Raw genomic sequence first — 15,880 nt, forward strand, 5'->3', positions numbered from 1 at the left:
GGTTTTATTTAGTCTTATTCCAGGTACCTTAATCATCTGCCTCCAAAGATATAATAACTAAGTTATCAATAGGGTAATATAGCACATACTGAACCATTTTAGCTGGAAAAGAGCTTCTTTGGATTACTAGCCTTGGAACACGCTAAAATTCACCCATTAGTGGAAGGCTTATTAAAATCTGAGGCGCCTGTAGATCATTTATGTTGTAAATGATTTAAAGCAATTGCCCATCATTACGAAGAGTGTTTCACAAGTTCCCAAGTGCATTAATTAATGCTAAGGCTTTGGAGGAAAGCCAGTCATCCCCAGTACAATGCCTGTGTCAGTCACACAATGTGCAAAAATAGCTGTAAAATCGCTCTGCTTCTACCATTCTGTCACAGGGTCTTTTCTTGAACATCAAGTCCACTGACAGACTACTCAGCTCATAAAAGTTTCCATATCTTCAGGAATATTGTCTTCTCAATTAAGTGTGGAAGATAAAGAGAGACAAAAATAAGAAGAGATTTTATAGCTTCCTTTATAGAAAGAATAAAGACTTAAATGGTGAACACTTTGCCTTTGAAGTAAGCATAAATTTTCACAGGGCCAAAGTCAGTACCCAACAGGTACTGACCCAACAATCTCTTCAAAAGTAATTTCCCCTACCTTTACTATTTTCTACAAATGGACCCTTGAAGATCACAGATAGTGTTTTTAACATCTTGGAATCATATAAAGCTCATGTTCTGTATTAGAGTTTGCTTCACAACAGTTTACATTCCTAAAGTTTCTTTCTACCAAGTACCAAGTACAATAATATTTGAGGAATTACAAAACACACCTGGAAACGACAAACAAACAAAAAATACAAGACAATTTTTCTGAATAGCCAGCCCTATTGACAGCCATGTTTACCTGGCCTGCAAAAAGGTCTGAATCTCATGGGGTTAGCCAAGCTTTGGCCCAGTTACAGCAAGAAAGGATATTCAGATTTGGCTCTGTTAACCTCTACAATAATTCTGAAACTGTACCAAAATGAACATGCAGTTTAGTGTTGATTCATTTTTGCAAATGAGAAGTCCCCCACTGTAAAACCAACTATTAGCAATAGGATCTCATTCTCTTACCCTGTTTTAATCCTCTATGGCAAAGAAAGAAGTAAGCAAAAAATACATGATAAAAGCTACAATGATTTTCTTCTAAATGCAGAATATAAATATTCAGACATTTCAAAGGGCAAATAGGGCTAAAGTTTGCCTGATAAACATTTTGATACCACATTTCTTTGCAGGAGAAGGTGTGCATGGAATGGGAGGAGAGGAAAGAGGGACTATACAAAACAGGTCAGCATTATTGACAATTAAAGACAAATTACCTCAGAATAACCGCTGTGAAAATGAAGTATGATTAGTATAGATTCTGAGCACTAAAGAATATCAACTTTTATCTTAAAAACGATTCATGATGAACTGGAAAGATGGCAGTTTGCTGAGCAAGTCAAGGCTGAGGGAAAAAAACTCCAAAGATAAATCCTTAGCATGAAGTTACTCCCGAATCAAGAGGATACCTGAATCTCGAGCTTTCCTAGTGAGCAATATTTAAAAACTTACACAAAACATAACATAGAAATTGTGGACAACATTGCAGAGACATTAGCTTAAAGACGAAACAAAACAGAAGTAGCAAAACAAGGAATCAGGTAGTTAAATGTGATCAAAACTAGGACAAAAAGATTCCAAGTGAGTCTGGACAGAAAAAAAGCCACTAACATATGAACCCCAAGAAACAACGGTGAGCTTCAACCCAAAGAAGCTCAGGAATGTCTGCGAGGACTAATCAATGAAGGCTGAGACAGACACACTAAGAGACAGTGCCAAGGAGCTGTGCTGCACGTCACAAGGCAGGTGCCTGCAGGCCCAGCTGGACTTTTGGCACTCCTCAAACTTAGACTTGACTGATCCTTAATCGCTTCCAGTTTGTACAAAGCTTGGAGGAAGAGACAGGGTCAAAATCATGTCCTTGACCCTAGGCTCCCAGGGCCAAACAAGGCACAGACAGATTTTCCATCCAGCATCACAACTTCATTTCTCCTCTCTACAAGTTTCAGAGGTGAGGAGGGATTTTTGTGAGGATAAAAGCTTCAAGAAAGTTTTTGGTTGGGGGCTACATGAAGAAAGTATCATCTTCCCACCTTCTACTATAAATCCTAAAATTGGGAAGGAATGTGAAAAAAAATGGGAAGAATAGAGGCAAAAGTACACATTACTCCAAATTTAAGCATTTTTATTTCAAGCACTATCTATCTGGGGTGTCTCCAGGCAATAAGCAACAACTTCTTTGTTAAAGGGTTTTGACTGGCAACAAAAGAAAACTTACAAATAATTTTGGAGGCTAGTAAAATTCTGTCAAGAAGGGTAAAAAGAACCTTGTCAAGAACTTCTATCTCTTCAGCCAGCCAGGACATTTGATGGTGTTCTTCATGACTGTCACTCTACAGCTAATGTCTACATTTACCAATATATTTATTTTTTACAGTTCTTTTCCAGCCTCAGTACACAGGAATGGATGGATTAGTGCTACAGCTGCAGAATCAATATATGAATTAGATGCCTCCTTTTCCACTGCAGGCTCCAGTCTTCCAGGAAAGTAAGAGGAAACCTGCAGTTTATATCTTTTACTCTATTCTTCCCCTCAGATTAAGGAGGGAATATATATCAATACTTTACTCTCCCAAGACAAATTCTGGAAGTACTGGCAAGCAGTTAGACTACAAGAATATCAGTACTGAAGGCAATGGCCTATAACTTTTTCATCAATTTTCTCTGAAAACAAAATTACCCAAATCCTGACTTTCTGAGATTTTGTAGAAAGGGTTATCCCAAGTAATCGCAGCTGTAAGTACAATGTAGACTAAAATAAAAAGACACACTGGCCAAAGAGAGATGGACTTTGTAGTTTGATGTAAAAAACACCTCTCTTCTGGAAGTACATGTTGTTTGGTTAGAAAAGTTAGCCACTGATCAAGATATAAGCTGTGTAAGTATAAAATAGATTTGACCAAGTGTCAGGGTCTCTCCTTCAGGATTTAAGTATAAAGACCATGTGAATTGAGCACATAAAACAAACATACTTACATGTGTTCAACAACTGGAGATTTGTACTCACCTTCCATAAGGAATTGCTTTAGAATATTACTTTTTAAAGTTAGATATTACAACTTTTTGGAAACGTGAAGACAAGTGACATAAAACTTGAGACATTTCATATACCTGTTCTCCTTGCCATTTTGTATCACTGAATGCCTGTCAGCGGTGGTTCTTTCACTGCAAACGTACGTGTTGCGCCGTGTCATTGCTCCTGGGGCAGTATTATTCTACAATTAAAAAACATAAGCATATTACTCCCACAAGAACAGCTGTACTGTAGTAAAGTCTACAGATGGGTGAAGAATTTATTTTACTTCATTCTAGCTCTACATAGTTATAACTTAAGAGAAATTAAATAGGTTATATAGTTAATGTACAAACACCCTCCAGTATTTTAAAGAATTATGCAACCAGCAAAAATAATTCAAACAAGTTCTCTGGATATTTTGGGTCAATTGCTCCAAAAAAATTAACTGACTTAAACTTTTTCATTATTGATGTTCTGAATTATAAATTCTAAGCATCTGTATCATTCATCTACATTTCTTTATAGCCTGTTTTTGAAATACTTCACCACTTGTAGATTGTGGAATTTTCCTTTAAGATAAAATCATACCCTTAAACGAGATAGGAAAAGCAAATACTTAAGAAACATGTGGTAAAATTCAGTAGGGAGGTGAAACAGACTTAGTATTAAAACACTATTAAAGACTAGACATTTTTAAAAAACGAGGAAGAATAAGTCAAATTAAAAAGACAAACTGCAGAAAATTTTAATAAGACAATTCTAAAAATATACATATAAATACAAGCATAATACATTGAGGGCAAGAGAACCAGGGGAACTTAAACTACAGACCTTACTTTAACTTTAGAGGGGAGAAAAGAAATAGAATTACTTTGCCTCTGTCTTTACAGAGAAAGAGGGTGGAGATATGCCCAAGTTGGCGGTCAATTTTCCAGGAACGACTGAGAAGCTGGGTAATTCACAGATAACAGAATTATACAATGTTAGATGCAATTACTGTAGGAAAAAAGCACGGTGGTCCAGATAAACATGCACCCCCAAGTTGTAGAGGAAGTAAAAGCCGGCAAGCCTTTATATATTTTTTCCCCACCCCAAGAAAATAACACAATAAACTGCATATGGCTGGAAAGTGGAATAATCATTTAATTTTTCTTTATGAAAAATAATAAAAGGATCACGGGGCAAAGCAGGAAGCAACGAAGGCTGTTAACTTTAAACATCACTGCTGGGGAAATCTTGGAGGCCAGCTTAAGGGAAAGATTGGTCAGCACCTGGATAAGCACATGTTGAGTAAGGATGGCCACTAAATTCAGGCAGGGGACTTCATGCTCAACTAACCTTTTGGAGCTCTTTGAAGAATTACTGCTATGATAGACAAGGGAAATTCAGTGGATTTGTTTTTACCAAAAAAAGGCATTAAGAAAAGGTTTCACATAAACTGGTCCCAGCAGAGCATCAGGGGAAGAAGGATAAAAAAAAGATACCAAGGAAAAAGTAGTTCAAGCATCAAAAGAGAGTAGCCAAACCTTTTTCTGTTTCTGAACCTGAAATAAAACTGTTAGGTGAGGTATTCTCAATAACCAGCAAAAACCCTCTGCTGCTTTTTATACACACACAGCTCTTGCAGCCTTAAGGCAAAATATTGGCTATAAAGTAACACCAGGGAATCTCAAGTAGTGCAAACCCCAAACTGCACATTTAATATGCAAGCCACCTTGTCTTTACACTGACACACAAATAAAAATGAAAAAGTAAATCATGCAACCTCTGTGCATTAAAAAAATATATATTTTAGATTGGCAGAGCTATGAAGCCATATGTGGTTGTCCATACAGTTCCCAAATACTTTTCACTGGCAATTCCTTAAGAGAACTAGGATGGGCCAAGAGTCAGCAGAAGTCCTCCTTTATCACTTGTCCTTCCCTTGGACATTATTCCTATTGCATATTTCTTTTTGCAGTATGTTTTTGCTTTATGTTCCTCAACAGCAAAGCTATTATTGCCAAGTTAAGCACCTTGATTATCAGACAACTTTTTCTTGGTGAAAATATGGACAATAATGGATGGTTTCTTTCTCTTCACCTGCCTCCTCAGAACATAACTTATCTTTTCATTACGGCATTTTACATTTATAGGCATTGAAATGTGCTGTAATGCTGTACATCTGGAAACGTAAAAGAGAAACTATTCCCCATTCTGGATCAAAGTTTACAGACAATATATTTTTATATTCATAAGTGGACATTTTAACTTCTGTTATTCGTATCTGAAATCAAAGGATTCTAGAGTTTGCTCTTTTGGGTCTCTTTCATGTTTAAGAATCCAACAAAAGAAACATCAGCATACATTATTTTTGCTTGGCTCAGATTTTGGGGGTTGCAAGAGGAGACTTAAGCATGTCAAGCTTTCACAGGACATCTTTATCAATAATACTCCCTAGATCCCAAGGAACCAAGGCCTTTACAGCATCAGTGTAACCTTTAATGACTGATCTAGGAGGCTGTCCAGCTAAAAAATTTTTGTTCCCCCAATCCACAGACTCTTAGTCTTTGGACAGGACTACACTGCAGATCTGCACAGCACAGAAAGCCCAAAACTAGTGTCAAGAGCATCACAGGGTACGACTATTCCCTGAAGAATAATCGGCAGCAGTTCCTTGTGGCACCAGCTGCCCTCTTCATTTTCGGGAAGTGTTGACACTGCACGTGCAAAGGCTGAGACTGGAGCGTATGTACAATGTCCAGTTGCAGCACAAGTTTGTCCTATCAGGCCCTCCTCTGCTCCGAGAGCAAATCTTTACACAGGCTTTTGCACTAGAAGACTCCACCAAGGCAAGAGCTGTTGAATAGCTTTCAAAGAATCATCTTCTCTTTTATAATAACAAACATGTGGTTAAAAGTGGTAGCATGCCTTTTGGTCCTAAGTGGTTTTCCAAGCTTATCTACTCTCTCCTTTCAGTTTTCTGAAAGCTGTAATTAAAGGTCCTGGGGTACCCTTATTATAAACATTAAGAAAAACAGCAAGCTGCGCGTAGTAAACAAGGGGTTATTAGTTACTGCTAACGCTACAACCTCCGTAGCAGGTTTGCATTATTAATTTGGTATTTGCCTAATGTACCTGAAGCTTTTGATGTATGTTTGTTCAGCTTACAGAACTATTTAATCTCCAAGATTTTAAAAGTTCTATCAACTTCACAAACGCAACCTGTGGGCGCTAACTCCAACACCAGACTCGGTCAGCTGCCCAATAAGCACAACTCTTACCCTTATGTGTATATTAGTAGGCTTTTTTTTTTTTTTTTTAATTACATTGGATTAGCACACAATTGGCTAAACGTCCTAACGATTCAAAAGCAAACACAAATCTCCAACAAAGACCAGAATTATTACTATTTCTGCATCTGTCAAAGTAAGTTATTTTTTTAAACATAGTATTTTTCCATCTCTTCAGTTATTTCTCATGGTGCTGTTGATTTTAGAACTGAAGTGCTCAATGAGAACATAAAAATCTTTCCACCTCAGGCTTTTCTGAGCCTCGGGACAATACAGTAACTCAACATCCTTTCTCTTCTAGATGCATGGCAATACCACAAGAAACAAGACTCTCTGAAGAAGTCCAGGAATCCTGTCAGAAGTCAATGCTTCTCCCCACCCTTAGCTGTCAGCAACCTAAAGGCTAATTTGTAGCAGGAAACAGTCTGTGCAATCTGACGTGAAAGGCTGTAATTACAAAGACTATTTTAATCACTCATTAATCGAGCGACATCACAAGTTTCTTTCCGATTATATTTTGACGATCTTGCACCACTGCTGTGTAAAAAGATCAGCACCCTGAATCAGAAAGGATAAGGGAGTGATGTAGGATAGCCCAACAAAAAAAGCTCACAGCAACTAGGATGGCAAAGTTCTTGAAAAAGGCATTAGATAATATTGAGCGAAATCCAGTTTTGTAGGAAAAAAACTGATTTGACTAGCCTACCATTTTGGGACTTGATAGCTAGAAACCTATGTGTAGAAAACAAAAAAAAAAAAACAAAACAAAAAACAAAACAAAACAAAAAAACCCAAATACAAGCAGTTCAGGACTGACGAAAAAGAAGGAAAGGGCAAGGGAGGCGGCAACCAGTAAAGGATCCTCTACAGAGTCACGAGCTACTGCTCCCATCTAGAAATAACAGCTGATTAGAGAGCTGTGTTTTCAAGGCATCCCCACTCTGACTGAAATGAAATTCTCCAGCTTCAGTTCTCCCCACTTTTAATGAAATTCTCCACCTAAAACCCCTCCTACCTCCCAAAACCTCCACTGCAAGTGGCACAAGGGATAAGGAAATTATTTCTTCTCAAAAGAAGGAATTCTTTCAGCCCAAAATCTCAATGTTTTATAAGTTAAGTTACAAGACCTCAAGAGTTATAATGAAAACAAATTTCCAACTTTGCCTCAGAGGAAGAGGCTGCAGAATGTATGCTAGAGCCAGACTTAAGGATTTCTTTTTCAGTTGGCGTATCAAAGAAAACATATAATACACACTGAGTTTCAGGAGGTCGCCTTTGAGTAGAGTTCCATTCTTTGATTTTTAATGCATTTTTATACCCAAATGAAGTCTGTTCACTAACAGCTAATATTGCTTTTATAATACCTACTGATATCTATTACCTACATCATGAGTTATAGCACAGAAGTGGTTGACTAAAAACAGCAAAAAAGAAAGTAACAGTAGAGGATACCTACTCTTGATGAACAAAAGGAAAAGTAAAACTAAATCTAAGTTTTGATAAGCCACAGGTTTAGCATCTTCCTCCCCACCCATAAATGTTTCTTGTTTTTAACAAAGAATAATTTCTACTTACACTAGGAACAGCTGAACTTTTCTTACGCTCAGGAATATCAGCCTTATTTGGATTGCTGGCATTTCCAAGCATTGGGCTAGCTGGTGCAATTCCTCTTCCTGCAACAGCACTACTGCTAGATTTTCTTGTCTGAATTCCTTCTTCTTTGAGGTCACTGTCTGTAGTACTAGTCTGGCTTCTTTTGGGATATGCCACTACTGAGGGGATAGATGGTCCAGCTGAAAAACAAATACATGAAAAAAGTAGATTTTTTTTTCTTCCTGAAAGTCCTGTTGCTACATTTGCTTATAATGGAAATGTATTCACACATATGAAAGTTAAAATAACGAGCAACAGAGATCACAGCTGTGAAAGGCGATTCTTTGTGTCTATCAAAACAAGTGTATTTTGGAGGCCAGCAAAACTATTGTGAAGAGCATAAACTTTCACAATGTTTCTTTCTTTATATTTGCTCCTCTTTAATGAGAGGGGAAAAAAAAAAAAGCTATTTGAAATTCTGGTCAACTCTCTTGAGGCTGTTGTTTATATCGTGATCTAAAGATAAATAACTCTTGTTATTCACCTTGTTAAGGATAAGATGACAATTATTTGATTCTCTTTCCCATGATATTGTTCAATTTCCATGATAATATTATGAATTTAATAAAATCTTTAGCTGTTTGAATATTTACACTGGTTTGGTTTGGCATGAAAAGCCTGAAGAATCATTTTAAGAACAGCTAATAAGGAACTCGCTTTCAGATTAGGGAATCCTTTATAAGCATAAAGTTGTCACAAACGGGTTGAAGTCCATTTTGGATAAAAGTAGGCTCCTGCACTGCTAGCAGGCAGGAGCCCCTTCTAATGGCCTGCAGATCGTGTTCTCACTTGTAAGAGCCCAGAAAGAGCTTCAGTTTCATGCCACAAATTTCCTCAGGTATTCCACAAACAAGTGAGAGGAGAAGAAAACTATTCTGGCAAACCTGAGGGTAAGGCAACAGCTTTCACAAGCCATGACACTTTCATTTGTGTTAACAGGTTCCCAGATACTAAAAAACAGCAGAAAAACAGAAAAACAAAACAAACCCCCACAAATCATAACACTTGCATGGTTATAACCTAGTTTTTGTGTTACAGTTAAATTTCTTCAGAATAAAGTTACTAATTTCAATTTTTATTTACTGAAATTAGTAAAAAATAATAATTACATATATATGTATATTTATGAGAAAGCATCACAAAGTTTTCACGATCACCATCATCCTAAGAGACTTTCAGAGGAAAACAACCTCTGAATGAATGCAGCATGGTTATTTACAAGCAGACCAAATAAAGATCCCTTTTGCGAGGTAGGGTCTACAAAGGAAGATTTTAAAGATATTTAGAAAGCTCAAAAGCAACTGCTTCTCATACTCAAGCTAAGAGCTCCTTTTGCTTATTAACTGAGTCACTAGCCTTTAGAAATTTAATTTTTGCAGGACAATCGAACGACAATACCCTCAGGAAAGAGGAAATATTGGCAAACTGACAGTACTTCAAGTCTAGACACAAGCTGACCTATTAGTGTCAAAAGAAAACAAAAGCTGAACAGACACACCAGGAGTACTGTGCTTTTCACTACAAAGTGGGTTGCAATATTCTGTTCAATTTGTGTAACAAGATTTCCCTAGAACTGTCAGAAATGCAAGGAAAGACACAAGGCAGATCAACTGAATTAATGGAGTGTATTCAGCATTCCCCTAAAAGGCATTTTAAAAGATTTTTTTGATTATTTAATCAACATGCATGAACTGCACTGTCATCTTCCTCCTTACCTTGAGACAGAAACAGAATACAGCTGGGAGTCACTATATGCTGCAACACTGAAAATGAGAATTACTCACCATGATCACTGTACCGCCGTTGTTTCTGGCTAGAAGATATGCTTCTCTGAACTTTGTGATGAGGAGATTGTCCAGTGCTATTGTTAAGATCACTGCTTGGCCTAACTTTAGCAAGTGAAAGATTGCTGCTGGAGCTTGAATCACTTGCATCCAACTACAATACAAATAAGAGCATGAAAACAAGAAGTTTAGACAAGATGAACTCAACATCTATTATATTGAAAGAGCAGTAACTGGGAGGCAGAGGGAAAATCGCTCTGGTATGTAGAGGCCCAAGCATCAGTATATCTCACAACATCAGGAATGACTGATTCTTGTGCAATTGCCCTATGGGAAGCTGAAGGCTGAATGTGTAGCTCCCCAAAGGAAGATCAGATAAAGAAAATTTCTTTCTTTCAATTTTCCCTCTCCAGAATTTTCTAAATAATGCAAGGAGATGATACATCCTGAGGAGCCACTACACCAACTCCACCAGTAGAGGAACCAAGAGCAGCTTCCTGACGGCAAGCCCTCTCAGCATCATATGAAAAAGTAATTGAGAAAAAGTGAACATCTTTAGGTTGATTGATCTAACACTTAAGCTCTTTTAAAATATTTACTGCTGGCATACTCACCCTCAAGCTCCTTGACTAGGCAGGGCAGTAAATGACATATAAAATCCTTACAGTGAAAAACTGCTGGCCAAGCAAGGCAGTTCTTGGGAGGCTAAAGACAGTCATTTACCAATAATAACTTAGACCAGAGTGAGAACAGATACAGCATCTTTTGGACACAGGGCTGTTCAGCTGGCACTGCTAATAAGACAACCTTTTATTTGTACTGGACATGTATGCAGAAATCGATTTTCTACATTTATTGCATTTTTTTTTTTGCTTGGAGTTTTGCTGAGACACTTTCTGATTGTTTTGTTTCTTTGCATAGGTGACCCTGCATATTCCGGGGGGTTGAACTAGATGATCTCTAGAGGTCCCTTCCAACCCTAAGCATTCTATGATTCTATGTTAGAATGACACTTACCTCTGATGATTTCCTTCCCAACAGTAAGTATGTAGCTGTGATTTCATCATACTTCATTTTACTAAGGGATTCTTGAATTTCTTCTTGAGAATACCCCATTCCTACCATAATATCTACAAATGAACAAACACTCTGTAAGCAATTAAATATTCTGATGGTTATACTGGTGGGTGTTAAATTCAAAAGCAAGAACTGAACAAGTAATGAATGAAGCAAAAAATTGTGCGAGAACATAAGGGTAATGCAATACTAACATTAACAGATTAGTTACACTTTCCAAACGTCCATTCACAGCAAGTACAGACCGGGTAAGAAGCATGCATAATGCAAATTGTAGCATATTCTGAAAACCACTGGTTTACCTATTCTTTTCTGGTCCGAGATGTCTAGTTCTGGTTCAACAAAAGGTTTAAGTTCATCCTCCTCATGCCCTGCATTGATCCACCTGTCCTTCATAATTTGCTGTAAAGAAGGGTTTCTTGTTAGTAGAAAATACTTACTAGAAAAAGAAGAGAAGCTACTGAAAGAACAACTGCATTTATCAAACACTAGTATCTTTTTTCCATTTTTCTTTTCTGAAGCAGTTTCCAGCAGCAACTTAATTTTTCTTTTGTTCCAGTGAGGAAGACTGCTCATGTCAAGAGAGTCTGCTTCCTGATCAGTTATATTCCAGCACACAGCTGAAAAGTGAAAGCCCTGAACAAAGGCCAAGAGCAACATGACAACTCTGACATGTCTAGTATGGCTGTACTAGGCTCTGACTAGGCTATTGAAGCTTTTCCTGTGTCGTCAGCTAAAAAAAACCATAACGAAAGCATCTCCCTATCAAGGAAGTAAATATAATGTATCAAACACTACCAAAGATGAACTGTCCATTAATGCAAGAATCCACTCACTGTTGTGAAAAGATTTTATGAAGTGTATTATACAGTGTAGTAAGAAAATCTCACATTAATTCTGGAAGCAACTCTGGAGTCTGGTGTCCTGTCATCCTAGCAAACAAACCTTGAAAAAGTCACACCCTTTATTCAATCCCCTGACAGAATCCACTCCAAAGGAATAGCACGATAAAAATAAATCATTAATCAGTTCAAAAGCCTTTGCAAAATAAAATGCCTAGCTCACCGAGGTTGCATATTTGTTCTATTACCTCTAGAGTGCCTCTTTTTGTTGGGTTTAGCACCAGGAAGCGTTTGAGGAGGTTTTCACAGTCTGTGGACATGTAGAAAGGAATCCTGTATTTTCCCCTTAGCACTCTCTCTCTGAGTTCCTAGGTTAAAACAACAACAACAGTGTAAGCAAGCAGCAAATAGCTCAGTTGAGCCATTAGCTAAACAAGTCTCCCAAGGATGTGTTCTTCACAAACTCACCTTTAAGTTCTGTCCATCAAAAGGAAGAGATCCACTCACAAGGGTATAGAGAATAACACCTAAACTCCAAACATCTACTTCAGGTCCATCGTATTTCTTTCCTTGAAAGAGCTCTGGAGCAGCATATGGTGGGCTGCCACAAAAGGTGTCCAGTTTATTTCCAACTGTAAATTCATTACTAAAACCAAAGTCTGCTATTTTAATGTTCATATCTGCATCTAGCAATAGATTTTCAGCCTGAAGGAGAGAGAAAGAAGGTTTTGTAGAATCAATTTAAAATACTTGCTAAAAAAGAAAATCAAAAACCTTGTTGCCCATTTTTGCTCATTCTTAAGAGGCATGAGTTAAACTGTCTATTAATACCTCCTTTCCTGAAAGGTCTTTGTATTTTAGTTTATCATTCATATATTCTTTATTTTAAAATCTCTGTACAATCGCTTAGATGATGACAGGTTTTACGCTAACTGAAAATTGTGTTTTAGCATCTGCTAATGCAGAACACATCCTGCACTAGTGTGGCTGACATTCTTAGATCTATTAAGATAAAGAATGCTCACAGTATCCATACTTTTACACAGCATCTCTGGAGAAGTTTGATCATACACAGAGCTTTTAAGCTCTTTTCAGGTTGTTCTCTCTTTTTTTTTAAAAAAATTACAAAGCTAGGATATGTACATGTTATGTGGCAACTTTAGCACAAAAGGCAGATTTTAAAGAAGTGATAAATAAATCAGTTCACACCAAGCTTCACGGTCGTCATGGTTTGATTTCACCTCCACAACAGACAGAGCATTGATTCTTCATGAAACCAAAGCCTGCCACTCCACTACCAAACTACCAAATTTATGTAAAAGTCTTCTCAGTGAACACTGATCCGAGTCAGAGCTGGCCAGAAGGTGAGAGGCCATCTTTCACCAGTAATTACATATCTACTTTGAGAAGTCTTCAGAATACTTTTCTTTTTACTTCAGTATTTTAAACATTCCTCAAAATTTGCTACAACCCAAAGAGTAAGAAAACCCAACACACAGTACACAATATAGGCATAACAAGTTTCACACCAGGAGGGACAGAAACAGACATATTCACTTCTTCCTAAGCAGTTTTTTCTACTCACCTTGAGATCTCTATGAACAATACGCTTTTGATGGCAATACTGCACCGCAGATACTATCTGGATAAAAAAAAAACAAGCCAAATTATATAAGTGACATCTCAAACAGACTTTTAATCAGTAAGATCCAATTCATTGCATAGACTTGACATGTATTCATGCATTCAGAGCTATATAACCAGCTGTACAGTGACCAGCATATCTGGGGTAAAGCTGCTAAACACATAGCTACTTAGGTGTTTGTTATTCAATCTATTTGGTTTCTACTACACTTGAAAGAGGATTTTGTTTTTTCCTGTGTGACTAATTATAGACCAGGGGAAGCAATGACTTTCAGAAAGGTTACTGAAGTCTTTCTATTCCAGTACAGTATGCAGCTATAAAAGTCTTCCCTCTAGCCTAAAGTTTTCCAATCTCAATCCAAAGGTGATTTTTCATGCCATGGGATGGAAATAAAAGTATAAAAGTGTAAGAAAAAGCTCAACTACTGAAGGGTCTACTGTAAACAGATTGTTTTTTAAAACTTCATCTATACAATTATAGCAAACATTGCCTATGTAAAGATGCAAAGTCTGTCAAATACAGCATGACTGAATATCTAACACTTCATTGTAACACACACTGTCTCAGAATTGAGGCAATGGATATTATGACTTCTTAAAATGAGTAAAATTGCAATATTTAATAGGTAGGCTTAAATAAATGCATTTGCAATTTTTGTCCCACAATTTAACAAGATTTCAAATGCAGAAAGATGAGACATTGTGACTACTGCAAGAAGTAACTCATGATCAGACTGCCCATCCAATGAGGATCCTCCTCTACAGGAAAAAAAGCAATGTTTCTCTTTCTCAGTATTTAGAATATGAGCAAGAAAGGTTCTTGGTAGGTCAAGAAACTCACCTACCCACCATTTTGCATTTGCAACTCAAGCAATCCATGTTGTTTTGATTGTTATGCCCCTGTACTGCTGATTTATGCACAAGTGCAAAAAATCACCTTAGAAATGACGTATTGTATGAAAAACTGTTTCAAATCCCTACGTTTTATTCTGCATTTTTATTCTTTTATTCTGTTTTATTATTACTTATTCCCTTCTGTACCAGGTTCCTCCTCCTCTTTACTCTTTCAGACTGAGTTTTGTTTGTTTTTTTTTGTTTTCTATACAGCTGCTGATGCTGTATCTCCCTCCACGCCATCACTTGTCCCATCCTTTTGGTTTTCCTTCCACTCCCCCCTGCTTCCATTGCTTTAGCACCAGTCACACGTTTACTTTCCCAGGTGGCTCCAAAGGCTGCCAGGGTGCCAAACATCTCTGCATTCCTGAGTAAAGTAGGAGACCCAGCAATACTCTATTGGTTTCTACGCTGCTCTGCTCTCAGACAGTTAAATGCTACTGGATTATCCATGAGTAGTTTCCTTTGCAACTTTTCAACCAGTCTACATTGCAACAGGATAGCACAGGGACTGCAGAGCACCAACCCTAACTGGAAGAGAAATGATTCAGTACATGTAAGATTTATAACTTGAAGAACAGCAGTCAAAACTGAGTAAGGTATAGTACAGTGTGTGCTTCATTGGGTCCCTTGTCTTTCACCTTCCAGCATTTATTCCACTGTCAGGTCCTATAGGCCCAAACTACTTGGAGGCCCTAAAAATGCCAACACATGGCAGGTGGGGATAAGAGAAGAAACAGAAGAGGCTCATTCTTCTAGAAGCAGCAATAAGCAAGCATTAGAATAGATTTATTAAAAGGGTTTTAAAAACGGCATAATTTTAGATTTTTAAGAATAAGTTAGAGATAGCCAAACCATTCTGCGTAAAGATTATCTAATGAATAAAAGTGACAAGAGGATAAATGACCTTTCAAGGTTCTTTCTACACTCATTAGCACTTGGTTTTTAACTGGTATATACAGCAGTATGACACACTGTGCATTTTTAGTTTTCAAGATCTAACCTAACATCTGTTAGTACTTTTCCAGCTACTTAGGGAAAAAGCAGTCAGACTAAAGGAGATCAGTTCTAACTGGTTGTGGTAAAAGAAAGGAGAGAATACATACAAACTAGTTTCTATTTTATTTTTTGGAAGAATCCCTCTCTCCCTCTGAGACTGGATTTCCTAATTTTGCGTCAATTCTTATCCAGACAGGCAGATTCTTCTGCTGAATAGGGATTATTATACTGAACCAGAACTGCTCAGAAGGCAGTAGCATGGGAAGAACTAGGTGATACTAAGAATGTAGAATATTCTGGATTTAAATTTCATATACACGACTACACAAAAGAATCTCAATATGAAAAACTGCACAGAATAGTTTATATATATATATATATACACACACACACATATTTTTTACTGTTTGCATCCCTTCATATTTTCCTTGTCAAGCATGACTGGAACAAGTTGATTACTCTTTTCTAATTTCCCCCTCCCCCTGATAAAATCCTAAGTATGCATAACAAAATGGACTTTTTTTTTTTTAATAAAACAAGCATGAGGGAGACTCATCAA

At 37.3% G+C, this 15,880-nt stretch overlaps 1 protein-coding gene across 6 annotated transcripts in view; it reads right to left on the reverse strand.

The window, feature by feature from the left end:
- MARK3 (microtubule affinity regulating kinase 3) overlaps positions 1-15,880 on the reverse strand; it is a 59,594-nt gene that overhangs the window by 12,387 nt on the left and 31,327 nt on the right. For all 6 annotated transcript variants that reach the window (XM_088539635.1, XM_088539630.1, XM_088539631.1 and 3 more), the window contains 8 exons: positions 13,370-13,426; positions 12,253-12,489; positions 12,033-12,152; positions 11,245-11,344; positions 10,883-10,995; positions 9,866-10,019; positions 8,004-8,221; positions 3,252-3,355 (listed from right to left, as the gene is read on the reverse strand). In XM_088539635.1, the coding sequence (XP_088395761.1) occupies positions 3,252-3,355; positions 8,004-8,221; positions 9,866-10,019; positions 10,883-10,995; positions 11,245-11,344; positions 12,033-12,152; positions 12,253-12,489; positions 13,370-13,426 (1,103 nt within the window). The remainder of the gene's footprint in view (positions 1-3,251; positions 3,356-8,003; positions 8,222-9,865; positions 10,020-10,882; positions 10,996-11,244; positions 11,345-12,032; positions 12,153-12,252; positions 12,490-13,369; positions 13,427-15,880) is intronic.

Source organism: Tinamus guttatus, unplaced genomic scaffold, assembly GCF_059628265.1.
Source record: "Tinamus guttatus ecotype Peru unplaced genomic scaffold, ASM5962826v1 Tinamus_guttatus_pri_ptg000048l, whole genome shotgun sequence".
NCBI lineage: Eukaryota > Metazoa > Chordata > Aves > Tinamiformes > Tinamidae > Tinamus > Tinamus guttatus.